Consider the following 20,695-nt stretch of genomic DNA (forward strand, 5'->3'; position numbering starts at 1 on the left):
AGGTAAAGGAACCCTAGGAGACAGTAATCATAATATGACAGAATTCACCCTGCATTTTAAGAAGCTAAAATCAGATTAGTCAGTATTACAGTGGGATATAGGGAATTACAGAGGCATGAGAGGAGCTGGCTAAAGTTACTTGGAAGGGGACACTAGAATGGTTGATGGCATAACGGTAATTGCTGGTTGCTTCTGGGAAAATTCTGAGGGCGCAGGACAATTATATCCCAAAAAATGTATTCTAAAGTAAGGATGATATAACTGCAACCGACAAGGGAAGTCAAAGCCAACGTAAAAGAGGGCATATGATAGAACAAAAAAATCAGTGGGAAGGTAGAGGACTGGCAAACTTTTAAAAAACAGCAAAAAAAATCATGAAATGGGAAAAGATGAAATTTGAAGGGAAGCTAGCCAATAATATCAGAGGATACAAAAGTATTTTTCAGACATATAAAGAATAAAATAGATATCAAACCGCTGGAAAATAATGCTGGAGAGATAATAATGAGCAACAAAGAAATGATGGATGAACTTAATAAGCATTTTGCATCAGTTTTCACTGTGGGAGACACTAGCAGAAAAACAAAAATGCCAGAGTGTCATAGGGCAGAAGTGAGTGTCATTGCTATAACTAAGGAGAAGGTGCTGTGGAAGGTAGAAAGGTCACCTGGACCAGATGGACTACACCCATGGGTTCTGAAGGAGGTAGCTGAAGAGATTGTTTAGGCATTAGAAATGACCTTTCAAGAATCATTAGATTTTGGAATGGTTCCAGAGGACTAGAAAATTGCAAATGTCAATCCATTCTTTAAGGGAGGGGGGGAGAGGCAGAAAAAAAATCAAATTATAGGCCAGGTCGCCTGACTTCAGTGGTTGTAAAGATGTTGGAGTCGATTATTGAGGAGGAGGTTTCAGTGCACTTGCAGGCACATGGAGCTGTTACACTTTACGGTATTAGGAGTTTAAAGAGATTTGGCATGTCAACAAAGACACTCAAAAACTTCTATAGTTGTATCATGGAGAGCATTCTGTCAGGCTGCATCACTGTCTGGCATGGAGGGGCTACTGCACAGGACCAAAAGAAGCTGCAGAGGGTTGTAAATCTAGTCAGCTCCATCTTGGGCATGAGCCTACAAAGTATACAGGACATCTTCAGGGAGCAGTGTCTCAGAAAGCCTCCAGCACCCAGTGCATGCCCTTTTCTCACTGTTACCATCAGGTAGGAGGGACAGAAGCCTGAACCCACACACTCAGTGATTCTTCCCCTCTGCCATCCAATTCCTGAATGGACATTGAAGCTTCGGACACTAACTCACTTATTAAAAAAAAATACAGTATTTCTGTTTAATCTATTCAATATATGTAACTGATTTACTTTATTATTATTATTCTTATCGTGTTGGCGCGTGGCCAAGTCGTTAAGGCGTTCGCCTAGTGATCTGAAGGTCACTAGTTCGAGTCTTGGCTCGAACTGTGTGTGTGTCCTTGAGTAAGGCACTTAACCACACACTGCTCTGCAACGGCACCGGTGCCAAGCTGTGTGGGTCCTAATGCCCTTCCCTTGGTCAACATCGGTAGCATGGAGAGGGGAGATTTGCAGGGGAGACTTGGAGAGGGGCAACTGCAGGTCCTCCATACAACCCTGCCCAGGCCTGCGCCCTGGAACCTTTCCAAGGCGCAAATCCATCGTCTCACGAGACTAACGGAGGCCTACAAACACACACACACAATTTTTATTTTCTTTATTATTTTTTTCTCTCTGCTAGATTATGTATTGCATTGAACTGCTGCTGCTAAGTTAACAAATTTCACATCACATGCCGGTAATAATAAACCTGATTCTGATTCTGACATGATAAAACAGGCCAAAGTCTGCATGTTTTTCTTAAGGGGAAATCTTGCCTGACAAATCTGTTGGAGTTCTTTGAAAAAATACCAAGCTGGGTGGACAAAAGAGGATCAGCAGAGGTTGTGTACTTAGATTTTCAGAAAGTGCACCACATGAGGCTGCTTAACAAAATAAGAGCCCGTGGTATTACAAGAAAGATACGAGCATAGATAGAAGATTGGTTGACTGGCAAGAGGCAAAGAGTGTGAATAAATGGGGCCTCTTCTGGTTGGCTGCTGCTGACTAGTGGTGTGCTGTAAAGGTCAGTGTTGGGGCTACTCCATTTATAGGAGCACAGAAAACCTACAGCACAATACAGGCCCTTTGGTCCACAAAGCTGTGCCGAACATGTCCTTACCTTAGAAATTACCTAGGGTTACCCATAGCCCTCTATTTTTCTGAGCTCCATATACCTGTCCAAGAGGCTCCTAAAAGACCCTATCATATCTGCCTCCACCACTGCCACTGGCAGTCCGTCCCAAGCACTGACCACTCTCTGTGTAAAAAAACTTACCCCGATATCTCCTTTATGTTGCATGTCAATGATGTGGATGAAGGAATTGATGACTTTGTGGCCAGTTCTGTGGACAATATGAAGGTAGGTGGAGGGCCAGGCATTGTTAAGGAGGCAGGGTGCCTGCAGAAGGATTAAGACAGACTGGGGAAGTGCACAGATATAATATAATGTAGGGAGATACATGGTCATGTTCTTTGGCACAAAGAATAAAGGTTACCTAAATAGGGAGAAAGTTCAAAAATCAGAGGTGCAGAGGGACTTGGGAGTCCTCATGCAGGATTCCCTAAAGGTTAACTTGCAGGTTGAGTCTGTGGTGAAGAAGGCAAATGTGATAGAAACATAGAAAACCTACAGCACAATACAGGCCCTTTGGCCCACAAAGTTGTGCTGAACAAGTCCCTACCTTAGAAAATACTAGGCTTACCTATAGCCCTCTATTTTTCTAAAAGTTTCTTAAAAGATCCTCTTAGAAGATGTCAGCATTATTTTCAAGAGGACAAGAATATAAAAGCAAGGATGTAATGCTGAGGCTTCATAAAGCACTTGGAATATTGTGAGCAGTGTTAGGCCCCATATCTAAGGATGTGCTGACTATGGAGAGGGTTCAAAGAGTTTCTCAAGAATGATCTCAGGAATGAAAGGGTTAATGTATGAGGACAGCTGGGCCTATTCTCATTGGAATTGAGAAGGATGAGGGGCAGATATCTTATTGAAACCTACTGAAAGGTGTGGATAGAGTGGGTCTGGAAAGGGAGGTTCCTATAATGGGGGAGACCAGAACCTGAGGGCACAGCCTCAGGATTGAGAGACATTCATTTAGAAAAGAGATGAGTAAAAATTTCTTTAGCCAGTGGGTGTTGAATCTGCGGAATTCAACGCCACGGACATCTACGCACGCGAAACTACTGGCTATACTTAAGGTGAAGTTTGATATGTCTTGATTAATCTGGGCATCAGGGAGAAGGCAGGAGAACATGGCTGAAAGGAATGATAGGTCAGCCATAGTGGAGTGGCAGTGAAGACTCAATGGTCTGAACGGCCAAATTCTGGTCCTATGTTTTATGGTCTTATCATATCATTTACTTGTTTTATGCTTTTTGCAAAAGACCACCTGGATGTTCTACAACACTTCTGAGACAACCTGCTGTGGACAGATGAGACAAAAGTTGAACATTTTGGCAGAAATGCACATTGTTATGCTTGGAGGAAAAAGGCCACTGCACACCAACACTAAAATCTCATCCCAACTGTGAAGCATGGTGTTAGGAGCATCATGGTTTGGGGGCTGTTTTGCTGCCTTAGTGCCTGTACAGCTTGCTATCGTTGAGGGAGCAATGAATTCAAAATTGTATCAAGACATTTTACAGGAGAATGTCGGGGTAGCAGTCCGTCACCTGAAGATTAATAGAAGGTGGATAATGCAACCAGACAATGATCCGAAAGGCAAGAGTAATTCGACAACAGAATGCTTTAAAAAGAAGAAAATTTGTATTTTGGAATGGCTGAGTCAATATCCAGGCCTTAATCCTATAGAAATGATGTGGAAGAACCTGAATCAAGCAGTTCATGCAAGGAAGCCCACCAACATCCCAGAGTTGAAGCAGTTCTATAAGGAGGAACAGCTTAAAATTCCTCTGGTAGAACTTATTGCTATACAAGGGGATCATACCAGTTACAGAAAGAAAAGGTTCACATACTTTCTCCCACAAATACATGAAATATTCTATCATTTTTCTTAATAAATAAATGAACAAGTACAATGTTTAGTGTTATTTATTTAACGAAATCCTCTTTATCTAGTTTTAGGACTTGCATGAAGACCTGATCACATTTTAGGTAATATTTATGCAGAAGTAGAGAAAAAAATTCCACAAGGTCCACAAACTTTCTAGAGCATCTTCTACGAAATCTTAATTAGGTTGCATCCCAGCATCACACACTATTAACTCCACTTCTCATTTCCATTCTGACATGTCAGTCCATGGCCTCCTCCACTGTCGCGACGAGGCCACTCGGGCTGGAGGAGCAACACCTTATATTCTGTCTGGGAAGCCTGCAACCAGATGGCATAAACATTGACTCCTCGAACTTCCGGTAATGACCCACACTCCCCCCCCTTCACTATTCCCCATTCCCATTTTTCCACTCTCATCTCATCTCCTCCCCCTTTTCTTTCTTCCAAGGCCTTCGGCCCTCCCCTATCAGATTCCCCCTTCTCCCGTATCTCTTTCACCTATCAACTTCCCAGCTCTTTACTTTTTTACTTCACTCTTCCTCCCCCTCCCGGCTTCACCTATCACCTTGTCTTTCTTCCTGCCCTCCCCCCACCTTCTTACTCTGACTCATCTTTTTGCTCTAGTCCTGATGAAGGGCCTCAGCCCAAACCATCGAATATACACTTTTCCACAGATGCTGCCTGGCCTGCTGAGTTCCTCCAGCTTGGATTTCAAGCAACTGCAGATTTTCTCTTGTTTGTGATTAGGTTCAATCCCATACCTCTTTTTCAGTAAAACTTTGGCTAGATAGTTGCAATTTCTTACAGTTGCCCTAAATGGGAAAATTCAATCAATTGCAGTTCTAAATTTTTCTCTTCTAGTGGTCTATATAACCTCTTTTGCTACTAGCGCACAAAGGAACTTAAACTGCGCACAAACGGTTGTCACCCTCTACCTCACAGGCACGTTAAATAGATTTCACAATTGTACACAATTACATTTCATTTTCCAATTTTTGATGCAGATGCTGTTGATAACACGGAGTTTGCTATGATTTGTCTGCAGATTTTAGAACTGGCTTAGCTTGAAGAAATTATTGATTCACTGTGTTGAATTCCACAGAAGTAAAGGGCACAAAGGCAAAAGAATTGCTCGTTTATTTGAACTGGAGTGGCAATGAAACAGTAGAAACCGCTACACCAAAAGCTCATGTGGTCAGGAACGTGCAGCTACAAGAAATATTTATTATGATAAAGAACCAGGTGATACCTGCCTGTATTGTTGTGATGCCAAAGTTGCTGGGGGATTTGCAAATGGAAAAAAGTGGGGTGATTTAAACTTTGCTTTTTAAAGTGGCTTTTAGTAAGTAAATCACATATGGACAGTGTGCAAAAGCTCTGGTGAGAAAATTCTTTGTTGCCCGCTATAGGCCTGCTACATATGTTTTGTGAGAGTCTGGATGAATGACTGCAAAAATGACCAAACCCAGAGGAGATCAATATTCTTATTGACAGTTATTTTATTTCTTTTAAACAATGAATAACAAACTGGACTTGGTAGGTTATTTTCCTTAAAGCAGCTTCAGGTTTACTTCTACTTAAAAATTCAGCGTGCTCATGTTGTTGTCACTGGGCAAAAAATTGCACAGTACAAGATTTTTGTGCCAATGGTCATTACCTATCAGAGGGAACGTTGGCCTGGAGCACTCTTCCTCCTATCCTTAATTGCGCAAGACAATCAAAGTCCTTTTGTGGGAACTACATGAATCTTCCTTCTTTAGGAAGTAGACAAAAACTGCACACAATACCCAAGTGCACTCACCAAACCCCAACATGAACATAGTTAGACTTCCTCACTTACGTATTCAAATCATCCTGTAACAAAAGCTACAAATATCTTCCTTCCTTATCACTTGTTAAACCTGCACAGTGACTATTGGTTACTTATGTACAAGTAGGCCATGATTGCTTTGAACATCAAAGCTACCCAGTCGCTCACTATTTAACAAATAGCCATACTTGTCTTTTGGGCATCAAAACGAGCTACCTGATTTTTTCTACATTATATCCTTTTTTCATAGTTATTAGGAGGATATAAAGAGATTTTCACTTGAAACTCTTTACATCCTCCTCCATACTGACACAATCACATAATTTTGTATTGTCAGCAAACTTGGAAGTAAGACAGTTGACATTCTCAGCCAAAGCTTTGATATAAATTGTGAGTGGCAGAGAGTAAACACCACAGAATTCATTTATCTCATTCTTTCTTCCTGATAACAAATTTCTCAAATCATGTCAGTATATTAACCCTATTTCTGTCTATTCTAACCTCGCTCACCATCCTCCTACACAGGGAGTTATTGGAAGCCTTCAAATACACCACATCTACTGGCTTCTCTATTTTTTCCAGTCCATCCCCAGAGATTTCTAGTAGATTAATGGAACATGATTTTCTTTCATAAATCCATACTGGCTTGACTTGATCCTACTTTCTGGATGTTGTTATTACATTCTTTATTGCCAGTTTCAATACTTTCTCCATACTTGTCATAAGACCTGAGGGACTGCAGTTTCCTTCCTCCTCCTCAAATAGGGACGTCTTACTCGCTGCCCTGCAATCCACAGAAGCATTTCCAGAATCTAAAGAACTTTGGATAATCGGAGCATCCATTTTTTCCATAGCCACATCTGTCAAAATTCTGGCATGTAGCTAATTGAGCCTAAGTCAGCTTTCATCATGCTCTATTTTGACAAACAGCTTCTTTCCTTCACTTTCTCATTCTCACTAGAAATCAGTTCAGTTCTCTCATATGTCTGGCATGATTTTTTCTAAAGATAGACACAAGATCACTGTTCCTGCTAAGCTGTGCAGGTACGTTAACAGCGCAGTAAGTGAAATGTTCCTGAGCAGTTGGAATTTTCTTTTATATAATGTTTTACAGGCTGTGCAAAAAAAAAATTCTTACCCAGAGCAAAGGTTGTAAAAAAAAATAGAGGGAACATAACACGTGTTTAATTTCTTTGCTATTTCAATATTGCCTAATAAAATTTTTCCTGCCTCTGACTGCAAAGGTACCACATTAGCTTTTGCTTGTATCTGATACCTGCATAAAGAGTTTACGTTTGCGTTTCTCATAGGTCTACTCTCATATTCTGTCTTTCCTTTTTTACCCAAAAATAATTCCTTGATGGTCTGAGGCAGAGTTCCACAATGCCCCCAATGTTCTGGCCTACTGCTATGTTTGGCAACTTTCTGAGCTGTTTCCTTGGACTGAATTTGTCTTGTCAGCCACGTTTGAGCTTTTGTGGGTTTTCCCTTACCCCAGAGGAGAGGGTTCGCAGACTCCCTCCATTTCACTCCATTATCCTTCATAATCTCTGATATCATTCCCTTGCCATATGCCATTCACCTGGGACTGACTATTCCTCTTCAGGGTCATTCTTCTGTCCCTTCTAATAGCCATTGCTTCCCAAGCAAAATACATATGAAATAACGGGAGATGCCACATTTGCTGTTCACTCTCCCTCTGCACCATCTACATATTCAATCAAATATACCCTTCTGGATGAGGCAGTAGGTGACTTGCATTTTTACCACTTCCCTTAATCCCATTAGGTGCTCACAATGTGGTCTCCACACCACTCTCAATTTTATTCATTTTTAAGGTAATTTTAGGCTGAAATTTGTTTTATTTGCTTTATTTCTGCTCCTTTCCGATCTTTTTCCAGACAGGGCCACAGGCCATTTCTCAGCGCAGCAAAGGCTTGGCCAGAGTTTAGTCTGACATCAGACCACGAAGGATATCCAGCAAAAAACAGATTGTCAAAGATATGCAGAATTAATTATTTCATTATACAACCACATTAAGACTGATTGATACAAATTCTGAAAATCAAGTTTAATATGTAAATTTTAAAGAAAGAGAAAAATAACATTGTCCTATCCAGAAACTCTATGATCTCTCCATGCAAACTATAAAAGTTACTGCTTTGATTTCAAATTTTCTTGTGTTAACTGGTCGTAATTTTATTGTAAATTAGACAAAGCAAGTTAAAGGACATTAAAATATAAAAAATCAAATGCATTCTGTTTTACTTCCATTGTGGAAATTGCTAAGATCATCACAAAAATAAAATATTATTGAGCCCTGCATAAAATGATCGGGAAAATCTGTTAGATGCTTCTTTAGAAAATACAATAAAAAATTATTGTTTTAACAATAAAATCTAAAGTTAAAATTACAGAGTCCAGGCATGTAAATCAGTTTATTACCTTCACAGCCATTATTTCTCTATTAATTTTCACAGATTAAGAGACAACCGTGGTCAACTATGCCAACAGCTAATTAATTTTAATGCAAAAAATTCTATATTATAGCCTCAAATTTAAAAACATGTTTAAAAGAATGTTATATAAAATAAACTGAATCAATTTGACAAAATTTTCATTTCCACAAATACTAAATAAAATACATTTTTACATTAATGCAAAATGCTTTGGGGTCCTATTAAGGAAGACTGCAAGGAAGGCATAAAATGTCTGACATTTCCAGCTCAAATACATTTCTCTGAGGACTTTGTTTTAAAACTGTTTTGTAAATGGATCTCTTGGAAACATAATTATTTAAAGCCACTTAGTTCATTTCTTAAAGTAATTAACAGCTGATTTAATTGTATTGCTTAATTTATATCTACACTGATAAAAACAATGAAAGATTTAGTGATATATCACAAGCATGAGAAAGTCGGCAGATGCTGATAACCCAAAGCAACACACACAAAATGCTGGAGTGACTCAGCAGACCAGGCAGCATCTATGGAAAAGAGTGAACAGTCAACATTTCGGGCTGAGACCCTTCTATAGGACTGTAGAAGACACAGGCTCTGATGAAGGGTCTCAGCCTGAAACATTGACTGTTTACTCGTTTCCATACATGCTGCCTGGCCTGCTGAGCTCCTCCAGCATTCTCTTTAGTGTTGCATGATTTATAAAAGTACATTGTAATCAGGGCAAAAGTAACCTTTAAAGATTAAATTTGTCAACTACGGGAAACATTATATTTTACTTTTACGTGTCTCAGATATATTCAATAAGCACAGGCTCATGCAAGACGTCTGTTTTGCAAAATAAAGATTAGATTGGTTCTCCATCTAAAATATACTGCTGTACTAGTTACATCTTGGCGAATATGAATAAAAACTAAAATAAAACAGTATACTAATAAATTTTGTCCATTATCCTTCCTAGTTGCTATAGTTTAACAAAAGGTAGATCTGCTCATTTGAGGCCACAATCTTGGGTGTGCATTATTTGAAACACTGATGCCATTCAAGGTACTTAACTTTGTCACTCTTGTTATAATGCTTAACTTCTATTTTCCCAAGTGAAAAATAACTTTATTTTAAAGGAACTTCGCCTTCAAGTTGTCAAAAAGATATGATTACTAATATTCATGACACAGCTACAGTATTTTCAGACTGCGATAATAAAAGAATATCTCTCCCCAAACCAAAATACCTAACTGGTGACAGTTCTAATTAGTGTACTCACAGTTCTGTGATCATGCATTCAAAATTGATTTTGGTTTTAATCAAAATTACTAATGGATTTGTTCTAACAATCGTTAATTAAAACATGTCATGATTAAATAACACAAGTTTATATTAGCAACACAGACAAAATGCTGGAGAAATTCATTAAATCAGGCAGCAGCTATGGAAATGATTGGACAGTCAACATTTTGGGCTGAGACCCTTCCTAAGGGCTGGTTTATATTGTTGCAATATGAATCCGATTTGTAAAGTTTTAAATATACCTACATCTGAAATCAGTAATAAAAAGCTAGCATATAAGCTTGAACAGTGCCAATATAAGAGACTGCATGTAACTATCTCTGAAACCAGTTACATATCCAGTGCTTTATTCAGTCACTTCCCACAAAACGAATGATGCAGACAACAAACTACCAGATTTAAAATAAAGATGTTCAAAAATTGAGATAAAATGCATCCCTTCGATCCACTCCACTCAGCAATACCAGCCCCCCCCCCCCCTCGAATTTAATCCTAGCCAAATTGTGGGACAATTTACAATGATCAATTAACTACTAACTGGTCTGTCTTTGGATTGTGGGGAGAAACTGGAGCACCTGGAGAGGAAACCTGTGCAGTCATGGGGAGAACGTATAAACTCCTTAGAGGCAGCAGCAAGAATTGAACCCAGTTGTCCTCACTGTAAAGTGTAGTGCTAACCACTACACTACCGTGCTGCCCCAAATTAAACTGCTAAACCACGCCTGTGCTATCAAATGTAGTTTGGTGGGCTTTCAGTGCTAACAGTGAAAATTGATTAAGGGGTGGGTTTTATGTAATTTGATTTGACATGTAATATAATTGAACTTTTCCGGTCTGTGATCAAATATCTGCAAAGCACCATTATTGAGTTTTGCTTTCAGAGTCAGTATAGTTATATAAGCATCCTATTCAGATACATTTATGTGAGCATCCAAGATTTCCATTGAACGAAATAAGGTTTATAGACATTGATTTTGAATAATGAATCAAGAAAGAAGCAGGCATAGCAATAAGTCCCCAATAGTAAAAGTGATGATTTGAAATAAATACTAGGGTGTTAAGTTCCGCCTGGCTCTTCTAGTTACTTTCTTACATTCCAAGTGAATCAGCTGAAGCAGTGCAAAAATTCAAGGAACGCTGTTTCATTTTAGCTGTGTACCTGTGTATAGTTGAATAACAATTAAGTTTGAACTTGAATGTGAATTCTCAGTCTAAGAGAGTTACCATCAAAAAGCACATTTTTGTGCATTTCTCTGGAATCTTATATGCTGGTTCAAAATTATATTTTGTCAGGGTCAAACTCTTCCGATAAAACTGCCTTCACCCCAAGGTTAATAGACCGAAAATTTGACAGCTACAGTTCAGGTAAGCTCTTTGAATTGGCTTCATATTTAGGGGGAAACTGACTGACTTGCTACTTTTTAAAACACAGAACACTATTTAACTTATCAAGAAATAACACCAAACTATTAATTGACTTAGTATTGATATTTTCAAAGATGATTTTCTGATAGTTTGCAACACATATTATTCACAGATAAAGGGCTGTGCATCATCCTTCAAGATTTTCCTCTGGTGATAAACTAATTTTTAGCTGAGGTGATGCAGCTACTCCATGGTTTCGCAATGAAATTTGCTGAGGAATCCTCGAAGGAAAAATACAACCGTGGCTTAGCATTAGTGCTGCTGCTTCACCAACTCCAGCAACACAGTTTGATCCCAACGTGTGGAATCTGTGCGTGGCCTCGCCGTGACCAATCAGGTCTTCTCACACGTACCCAAGTGTGCAGATTAGCTCCTGAACATTATCTCTGGTGTCAGTGGGTGGTAGAAGGATTCGGGGTCGGGTGGGGGGGGGGGGGCAATTGCTTTGCATGAGAGAAAAGGGCTACAAGGAAATAAATGTAGGAATGGGATTGATGCATTTGCTCTGAGTCTGCACAGATTATAAAGGCTGAATGATCTTGTTTCATGTTGTAAAGCAACATTTAAAAAAGTGAGAACAATTAAGTTGGATTAGATTTATTTATCACACGTACATCGAAATAGTAAATCAAAGAGGAATGTGCCGGGGCATCACCTGCGCCAGCACAGAATGCCTACAACTCACAATATGTCTCTGCAATGTGGGAGGACACTGGAGCACTCGGAGGAAACCCATGCAGTCACAGGGAGAACATACAAACTCTTTACAGGCAGCGGTGAGAATTTAACCCCATTTCTTCACTGCTGGCTGGCGCGTAAACCAATCCACTAATTTCTACACTACCACCCCGTCCCACTTGTTACAATATGCAACCTAATTGCATCAGCTCATTGAGTATTTTGGTCTGGAATTTTAGATAGAAAGGCCTTTTAAATAGTAAATTTAGCAACAACTTAAAAGCGATCTTACTTTTCCAAGTTTGTTGAAAAATAAATGCAAAGCTCCATTAACGGGTAATAGACAAAATAGCACCCAAAGAGTATTTTTAATACAGAAGCAGAACTTGGGAGCCCTTGGGAGTCCTAAGGGTTAATTTGCAGCTTGAGTCTGTGGTGAGGAAGGCAAGTGCCATGTCAGTATTCATTTCAAAAGACTAGAATATAAAAGCAAGGATGCAATGCTGAAATGTTATAAAGCACTGGTGAGGCCTCACTTGCAAGTTTTGGGCTCTTTCTTTGTGAAAGGATGCGCTGAAACTGGAGAGGGTTCAAAGGAGGTTTACAAAAATGATTTCAGGACTGAATGGCTTGTCATATGAAGAGTGTTTGAAGACTCTGGGCCGGTATTCACTACAATTCAGAAGAATGAGGGGTGACCTCATTGAAACCTAAATGGTGAATGGCCTTGATAGAGTGGATGTTTCCTATGATGGGAAAGTCTCAGACCAGAGGAAACCACCTCAGAATAGAGCGGTGTCCTTTGAAAACAGATGAGGAGGAATTTCTTTAGGCAGAGAGTGGTAAATCTGTGGAATTCTTTGCTACAAGCAGCTGTGAAGGCCAAGTCTTTATGTATATTTAAGGCAGAGATTGATAGATTCTTGATTGGTCAGGGCATGAAGGAATGTAGGGAGAAGGCAGGAGACTGGAGTGGAAAACTGGATTAGCCATGATGAAATGTTGGAGCAGACTCGATGGGCCAAATGGTTTAATCCTGCTCCTATACCTTATGGTCTTATCTAACTGGATCGATGTACAAATGTTTGAGAACCTCTGATCTATAGCAACAACTTCTGAGTTAAATATTTCACAAACTCTATTCAAAAAGGACATTGCCATCTTGATGGAACTTTGCAGGGCACTACTAATCCCACAGAGACGGGAACAAAGCAGCACTAAAAACAAAACAATCAAAGATTAAAATTCCAATAAATTGCAACCACTATCAGCTTACTGAACAGTTTGTAGAATAGTTTATTGATAATAAACTAAAACAGAATTTCACCATTAATAAGCCTGAGGTCATGTGATAATGCCATTTTTGCATAACCTGATCACCGACTGTATTGCAAAACTTTCTTGCAAGGTGACAATGTTCTTTATTATCAAAAGGCAAAAATAAAAGGCTTATATTAGTCAGTGCCTCAGCTGGTGCAAAGCATTAAGAGTTGGAAAACAAGTGTTCCCAAATGGTCAGATATATTTTTGCTTCTTTACATAATTGGCTGTATCCTTTTGACAACTCTTGCACACAAAAAAAAAAAGATTGCAAACTCAAGCAGTGAAGAGGTAAGGGCTCTGCCAGGTCAAAATCAAAAATAGAATATATGGCTTTACAAACCAAGCCTGCATTGGGTACAATAATAATTACTTTGCTTTGCTCTAACTTGAGCATTGCATTGAGGTTTTCAGAACTAGATTTTTTTTTAATTTTAGCTGCATTTACTGTACTTTGCACTTTGTGAATTTTTAAAAATAATGTAGCTATATATATTTGAACTATCTTACAATCTTACTTTCTAACCAATTTTCAGACTCCTGATAAGTAAGGACATAAAAGCAGGATTAAAATATAAAGTTAAATCCCAGTGAGATTTAAGAATATTTACTCAGATAAACTCCACATACACACATAATGCAAGTTTTATTCATTAGAGAAAGCAACAAAATCTAACAGCCAAAATTCCACACAAATGATAAGGTTGAGACAGCTTTTAAAATAAAACCTTCAAACAGCTTTTCACTATTAATACTCCAGCTGTTCAATGTCAAAAAGTGGTTTGCTGCAGAAATAATACAAAGTAATCTGGTCTTAATATTTATAAAAATCCTGTCTACCAAATGCATGGTATTTCTCCGGATGAGGGACAGAAAATCAAAGCACACTCCCAAAACAGGATAAGCAGATGAGTCAAAACAAAAACCTGACAGTACTATGCATCCTCTGCTAGAAAAGTAATTTTTTTCAATTATCTTTGAAGTAGGCAGGGATTTTAAAACAAAACGTTTGTCCTACCTTTTGTTGCAATCCTCACACACTGTGTCTTTGTCTCCTATAAACACAAATTGAAATAGTAAGAAGAGAATTGACTTCATTACTTACATTCTTCATACACATGAGAAGTAAAAATCGTTACGTTAAATCTCCCTCTAAAGGCGCAATGTGCAATTTATAATAAATAGCATGTACAACAAGATAGTCAATATAATATAGAAATACAGTTGTGTCAGCATGAGTTAATCAGTCTGATAGTCTGGTGGAAGAAGCTGTTTCAAAGCCCGTTGGTCCTGGCTTTTATGCTGCGGTACCGTTTCCCAGATGGTAGCAGCTGGAATAGATTGTGGCTGAGGTGACTTGGGTCCCCACTGATCCTACGGGCCCTTTTTACACACCTGTCTTTGTTAATGTCCTGAACAGTGGGAAGTTCACAACTACAGATACACTGGGCTGTCCGCACCACTCTCTGCGGAGTCCTGCAATTCAGGGAAGTACAGTTCCCATACCAGGCAGTGATGCAGCCAGTCAGGATGCTCTCAATTGTGCCCCTCTAGAAAGTTCTTAGGATTTGGGGTCCTATACCAAACTTCTTCAGCTGTCTGAGGTGAAAGAGGCACTGTTGTGCTTTTTTCACCACACAGCCAGTATCGACAGACCATGTGAGATCCTCGGTGATGTTTATGCTGAGGAACTTAAAGCTGTTCACCCTCTCAACCCCAGATCCATTGATGTCAACAGGGGTTTCCATTCCTCCTGTAGTCCACAACCAGCTCCTTTGATTGTAGTATCAAAAACAAACTGATCCAGAGACCTACTATTTCGTCATTTCACACAGTTTTCTTTCATCAGGCTTTTGGGACAACTTCTGCTACATTGTTCGAAGTCCAATTTACACCCTTCTCCAATGTTTGCTGAAGTAACATCGGAAGATCAATTCACTATGTTTATCCCCCACCCAAAATAAAATTAATTATGCCATCCTGTATTTCTACCTGTTTCCTGTAGAACTGACCCTTGGATCTGCAGTCAGGAAGAAATTATTAGGAAGATAGGAGATGGAGTATAAGGGTGTTTGAATTTAAAGAACTTCGTTTGAACAAACTCTTATTTTCCCTTTCTTCTTGAGCAAATCTAAAAGGTAATCTTCCAATCCCCTCACCAGCATTTCACAATTGTTTTTACAGTTCAAACCATACCAAACAGTATTAAGCTGGGCGACTGGAAGGTGCACTGCTTATGAATGACAAAGTCAGTCATGTCCTGATGAGATAGTGAAAGGTATTTTCCCCATACATGAATGCATATTTGAGTCATGTTTTGTAAAAATACATGGAATGCATACAAAATAAATTACAAAGAGTGAGACCATGTCATAATGGTAACAGTGTTAGAGTGGATAATTAATGGTCAGAATGCCTCTTTATTGAGACCTATTTAATTACGTTGCCATTCTTGCCACTTTGGAGGTAGGGTTGGGTTAGGAGTAGGAATTTTAACCACCAAATAATTTTTGTGGAGATATTTATAATTTTACTCTCCAGCAAGAATGAGTCCCTTTGACTGAAGACATAACCAAAAAACAAAGCATGCTTGTCGGCTTTAAATTAGTAATCAACCCCGAATCCAGCCCTGGAATGTTTTTTTTTCCCCTTGTCTTGTGGAATTTTGCCTCAGTTTTCCACAGCACTTCCAAGAGTCTCTTCTTCATGCAATCAGCTGCACATTATTACGAGCAAGTGAGTACACCCATGTACAGAATTCACTCTGAAGCTCCAGCAAGCAATGAGCCAGGGTACAAACTTCTCATCGCAATGCACTACACTCACCTTTTCAACGCTGCTCACAGCTTGGAAGTGTATGTGATATCCTTTTCTAGGGGCCAGTGGAGGATTCCAAAACCCACCATAGGTTTTATTGTCACCCACTGTGAAGGGTGTTTGTTCAGATATCCCAGTAGGAGGAAGCTCTGCAGCATAATAGTATGGTGACCCACGAGCTGCCGCAGTTTGATAGGTCACTGGAATCCGGAAGCACTCTGCCACACCTGCCTCCCTTTTAGATCTTTGGGAACTCACTTGCTCGACAACAACTTGGTAGGCACTATGAAAGAGAAGATATAAAGCTCCATTTACACGTGAGTACAGCACAATTGGTATTTCTTCAGTTTATAGATTCATAGAGGTACAGGCCCTTCAGCCTGTCATGTCTGTGTCAATCATCAAGAACCCATCTTACCCTCACCTTATTTAATACCCCTCCCCTTTTCCCATCAACTTACCTAGCTTCTACCACTAATCAACACAATAAGGTTCAATTTACAGTGGCCATTTAACATACCAAACTAACAAAATCTGCAAATATTTTCTTTAACTTGCTCTAGGCAGTTCTGGCAATTTGAAAAACAAATTGTGACACAGCACAGTAACAGGCCCTACTGGCCCAATGAGCCTGCACCACCCAATTACACCGACCTGATGTGACCAATTAACCCGCAAACCCATAGGTCTTTGGAATGTGGGAGGAAACCAGAGCACCCTGAGGAAAACCATGTGGTCACAGGGAGAACACAGAAATTCCTTACAGCCAATGTTTCACCAACCATTACTCTACTGTGCCACCCAAATGAAACAAATACAACAACTTTTGGTAAAAATGGACAAAAAAAAACAGAATTCCATTTAATTAAACATTATGTAGAAAAGGATCCATGGAAGAGTGCTGATACAAACTTTGAACTTTAAATACAAATAATAAAATGTTGCTTTTAGAGTGATTTTTGGGTTTAGCACATTTATTTTTAGCAAATGACTTTGGTTACCAGTCTTCAGGTTGGAATATAAATTGTGGATTTAATTTGGAGTACAGCTCTGATCAATGGTTCCTAAAAGCCATGAATCCCAGACTAGACAATGCTGATTAAAATTCATTTGGATATCTATGGTGTGGGTGCAAATCGGGAGGTGTGAAGTCTGTGGGTAGTTTCAAAGAAAGCATTGTAAATACATTGTAAATATGGATTTGTCCTTTGATGCTTTGCACATAAAATATTGAGCACTATGTTTGGCCAGCCACACCTTTCCACTAAAAGCATCTTCACATGATGCCTACTGTACTTTGTTTTGCTGAATAAAGAATCTGCTCCGTATCTACCAGTACCGTGCTTCAGTGACTTCATTCATGCGACAGCAGTTGCCTAATGCTGACCAAATGAGTTTCTCCTTTTCCCAATTATGATGAAATGTTAACCTTACATATTAACTTTGTTTCTCCTTCCATAGCTACTGACCAACTTGCTACACTTCCAGCATTTTTGAAATAATAAATTTGGCCTTACCCAACTTTGTGTACTTCTATACTTTTCCCCATGTGCAATTTTTCAGGAATATCAGAAACATAGTTCATTGTTTATTTGTCCTAATGGTTTCATGGACCAGAGTTTTGTAAATTCCGTATAGACTACAGATCTGGCATTTCTAATTGTCAATAGATCAATGGCGGAATATACAACAGTTTTCCCACCTTGACACCAATATCAATGATCTCATATACCCCAAATTATTTGCTTTCATCTTTTCATTATGAGGCATACAATCTTATCATAACTGAATCATAGCATTTGACATTTTTGCATGTTAGAGTCATAGAAAATTAAAGCACAGAAACAGGTCCTTCTGCCCATCTAGTCCTTGCTGAACCATTTTTCATCCTACACTCAAAACGGTCACATTGATATTCAAGTGATGGTTTAAAATATTAATCCTAGTATAATATAAATGACAAACACTTAGATACAAATATATATGGTGACACACAAAGAGACTTGGGAGTCCTTGTGCAGGATACCCTAAAGGTTAACCTCCAGGCTGAGTCAGTTGTGAAGAAGGTGAATGCAATGTTGGCATTCATTTCTAGAGGTATAGAATATAAGAGCAGGGACGTGATGTACAAGGAACTCATGAGACCACACTTGGAGTATTGTTTACAGTTAAATGTTCCTTATTTTAGAAAGGATATACTTACATTGGAGAGGGTTCAGAGCAGATTCATTAGAATGATTCCAGGAATGAAAGGGTTACTGTATGAGGAAAGTCTGGCAGCTCTTAGGCTGTATTCCCTGGAGTTCAGGAGAATGAGGAGGGATCTCATAGAAACATTCCGAAAGTTAGAAGGCCTGAACAAATTAGATATGGCAAAATTATTTCCCATGGTAGGGAATTCTAGGACAAGAGGGCACGATTTTAGGATTGACGGACGTCCATTTAGAACTGAGAAGCGGAGAAATTACTTCAATCAGAAGGTGGTAAATGTGTGGAATTTGTTGCCACGAGCAGCTGTGGAGGCCAAGTCATTGGGTGCATTTAAGGCAGAGATAGATTGGTTCTTGATTAGCCAGGGCATCAAAGGGTATGGGGAGAAGGCAGGGGAGTGGGGATGACTGGAAGAATTGGATCAGCCCATGACTGAATGGCGGAACAGACTCGATGGGCCAAACGGCCTACTTCTGCTCCTATATCTTATGGACATATTGCCAACCAAGAAAAAGCAGCAAAACTTCACTTGGCTTAAAGAAAATGACAAAAACAATTATCTCATTAAGTAAAAGCAGATGAAGAGAACAAGGTTTTGTTGATATCGCCAAGATGTCTTCACCTGCATTGTACTGTACCTGTAGAAGAAACTTAAATGCCAAAATTTGAAGAGCATTTCTGGTGGATTTCTTCATTATTCTTCTTCTAATTATTTTTAATGCACTCAAAATTCATACAAACTGGTAAATGTCAAAAAATTTATTTTTAGTAATGAATAGACACATGATCTCAACAAAAAAGCCAAACCATCTGTTCTCCAAAATCAACAACAGCAATCTGAAATCCAAGCTCTAGTACTCTTTACAGGTGGAGTTGCTAAAGGAAGTAATACAACCATCTCTCCCTTTTCCTTTTTTCAGCTTTCAAGGTCATCTCTCCTGTTTAACTTGCCTTTTTCTTTTCCATTTGATTTTATGGGCTCTCGCTTTTCACTACACCAAATTCAAAGTCATTCTTATCCCCCCCCCCCACCACCTTCAAACGCTGGTTTTGCTCCAAATCCCCTAAATTTATGTTGACATTACTTATACATTTCATTTATATATTGCATTTCATTGGCTTTGTATCAGCACAATGACAATAAAGTTGAATCTAATCTAATCTAATAAGCAGAATCTTCCTGTTCCAGAACTTAAGCAAGCATTTTTCTTCTATTCCAACTCAATAAACAACTGTACAACTAGTGTCCATCATGGGCAGCAGCCTCCCTGGCATCCAGGACATTTTCAAGGAGTGATGCCTCAAAAAGGCGGCACCCATCAATAATGACTCCCATCACCCAGGACATGCTCTCTTCTCATTGCTAACATCAGGGAGGAGGTACAGGAGCCTGAAGGCACACACTCAATGATGCAGGAACAGAATCTTTCCCTCTGCCATCAGATTTCTGAATTGACATTGAACCCATGAACACTACTGCGCTACTTTTCTGTGCATAACTTAGTTAATTTAACTTTTAATGAAGATATACTTATTACTATAATTCACAGTTTTATTATTATGCATTGCAATGTGCTGCAAACAATTCTACAACATATGCAGGTGTTATTAAACGTGATTCTGATTCAACTGATTATTTCCCCTCTTTACTATATTTACAAAGATTTCTCTCTTTCCTATTGTTCAATTCCCTTGTGGTTGATTTTACTTCACACAACCCTGTCCTTTCCCCATTTTAATTTCTACCAATTTATGTTCCCCTTTTCAATTTCACCTTCATTGGTATAATTGGGCAGCAAACACTGCTACTATAATGGAAGCAACAGAAAAGCACTGGAAGAATTCAGTCGGTCCGGCAGAATTTGTAGAAGGACAGGCTCTTTTGACTCTGGAATGGAAAGATTGAGTAAAAGGTTTCTTCATCTGGCCTATTAGTAGCTGGACTATGTCTTCCACACTATATTAATGACACTGAATGCAGAGGGGCTCAAGTCTACACCTGTAGTAACAATCTATTTATTTATTGTGATAAAGTGCATAACAGGCCCTTCTGGTCCTTCGAGCCATGCTGCCCAGCAACCACTGATCTGACCTTAGTCTCGTCACGGGACAATTTACAACGACCAGTTAACCCACCAACTGGTATGTCTTTGGACTGTGGGAGGAAACTGGAGCACCTGGAGGAAACCCACATGGTCATGTGAAGAATGTACAAACTCCTTACTGATGGCAGCAGTAATCTATATACGCAACAGATATGAACATCTCAAGAGGCCTACAATGCATCCTGAGTTAGGGAGTTGAAGCTGGAGCTGGATGAACTACGGATCATTCGTGAGGCAGAGGCAGAGATAGATAGGAGTTATCAGGAGGTAGTCACACTAAAAAACCAAGATTTAGGAAGATGGGTGACGGTCCAGAGAGGCAGGGGGAGCAGGCAGAGAGAGCAGAGCACCCCTGCGGCCATTCCCATTAACAATAAGTATACCCTACTGGATACTGTTGATGGGGATGACCTACCAGGAATGAGTTGCAGTGGTCCTGCCTC

At 39.3% G+C, this 20,695-nt stretch overlaps 1 protein-coding gene across 6 annotated transcripts in view; it reads right to left on the bottom strand.

The window, feature by feature from the left end:
- Positions 1-20,695, bottom strand: part of ptprk (protein tyrosine phosphatase receptor type K) — a 656,369-nt gene that overhangs the window by 105,188 nt on the left and 530,486 nt on the right. For all 6 annotated transcript variants that reach the window (XM_059981530.1, XM_059981528.1, XM_059981529.1 and 3 more), the window contains 2 exons: positions 15,946-16,219; positions 14,138-14,174 (listed from right to left, as the gene is read on the bottom strand). In XM_059981530.1, the coding sequence (XP_059837513.1) occupies positions 14,138-14,174; positions 15,946-16,219 (311 nt within the window). The remainder of the gene's footprint in view (positions 1-14,137; positions 14,175-15,945; positions 16,220-20,695) is intronic.

The sequence above is a fragment of the Hypanus sabinus genome, chromosome 10 (assembly GCF_030144855.1).
Source record: "Hypanus sabinus isolate sHypSab1 chromosome 10, sHypSab1.hap1, whole genome shotgun sequence".
NCBI classification, from domain to species: domain Eukaryota; kingdom Metazoa; phylum Chordata; class Chondrichthyes; order Myliobatiformes; family Dasyatidae; genus Hypanus; species Hypanus sabinus.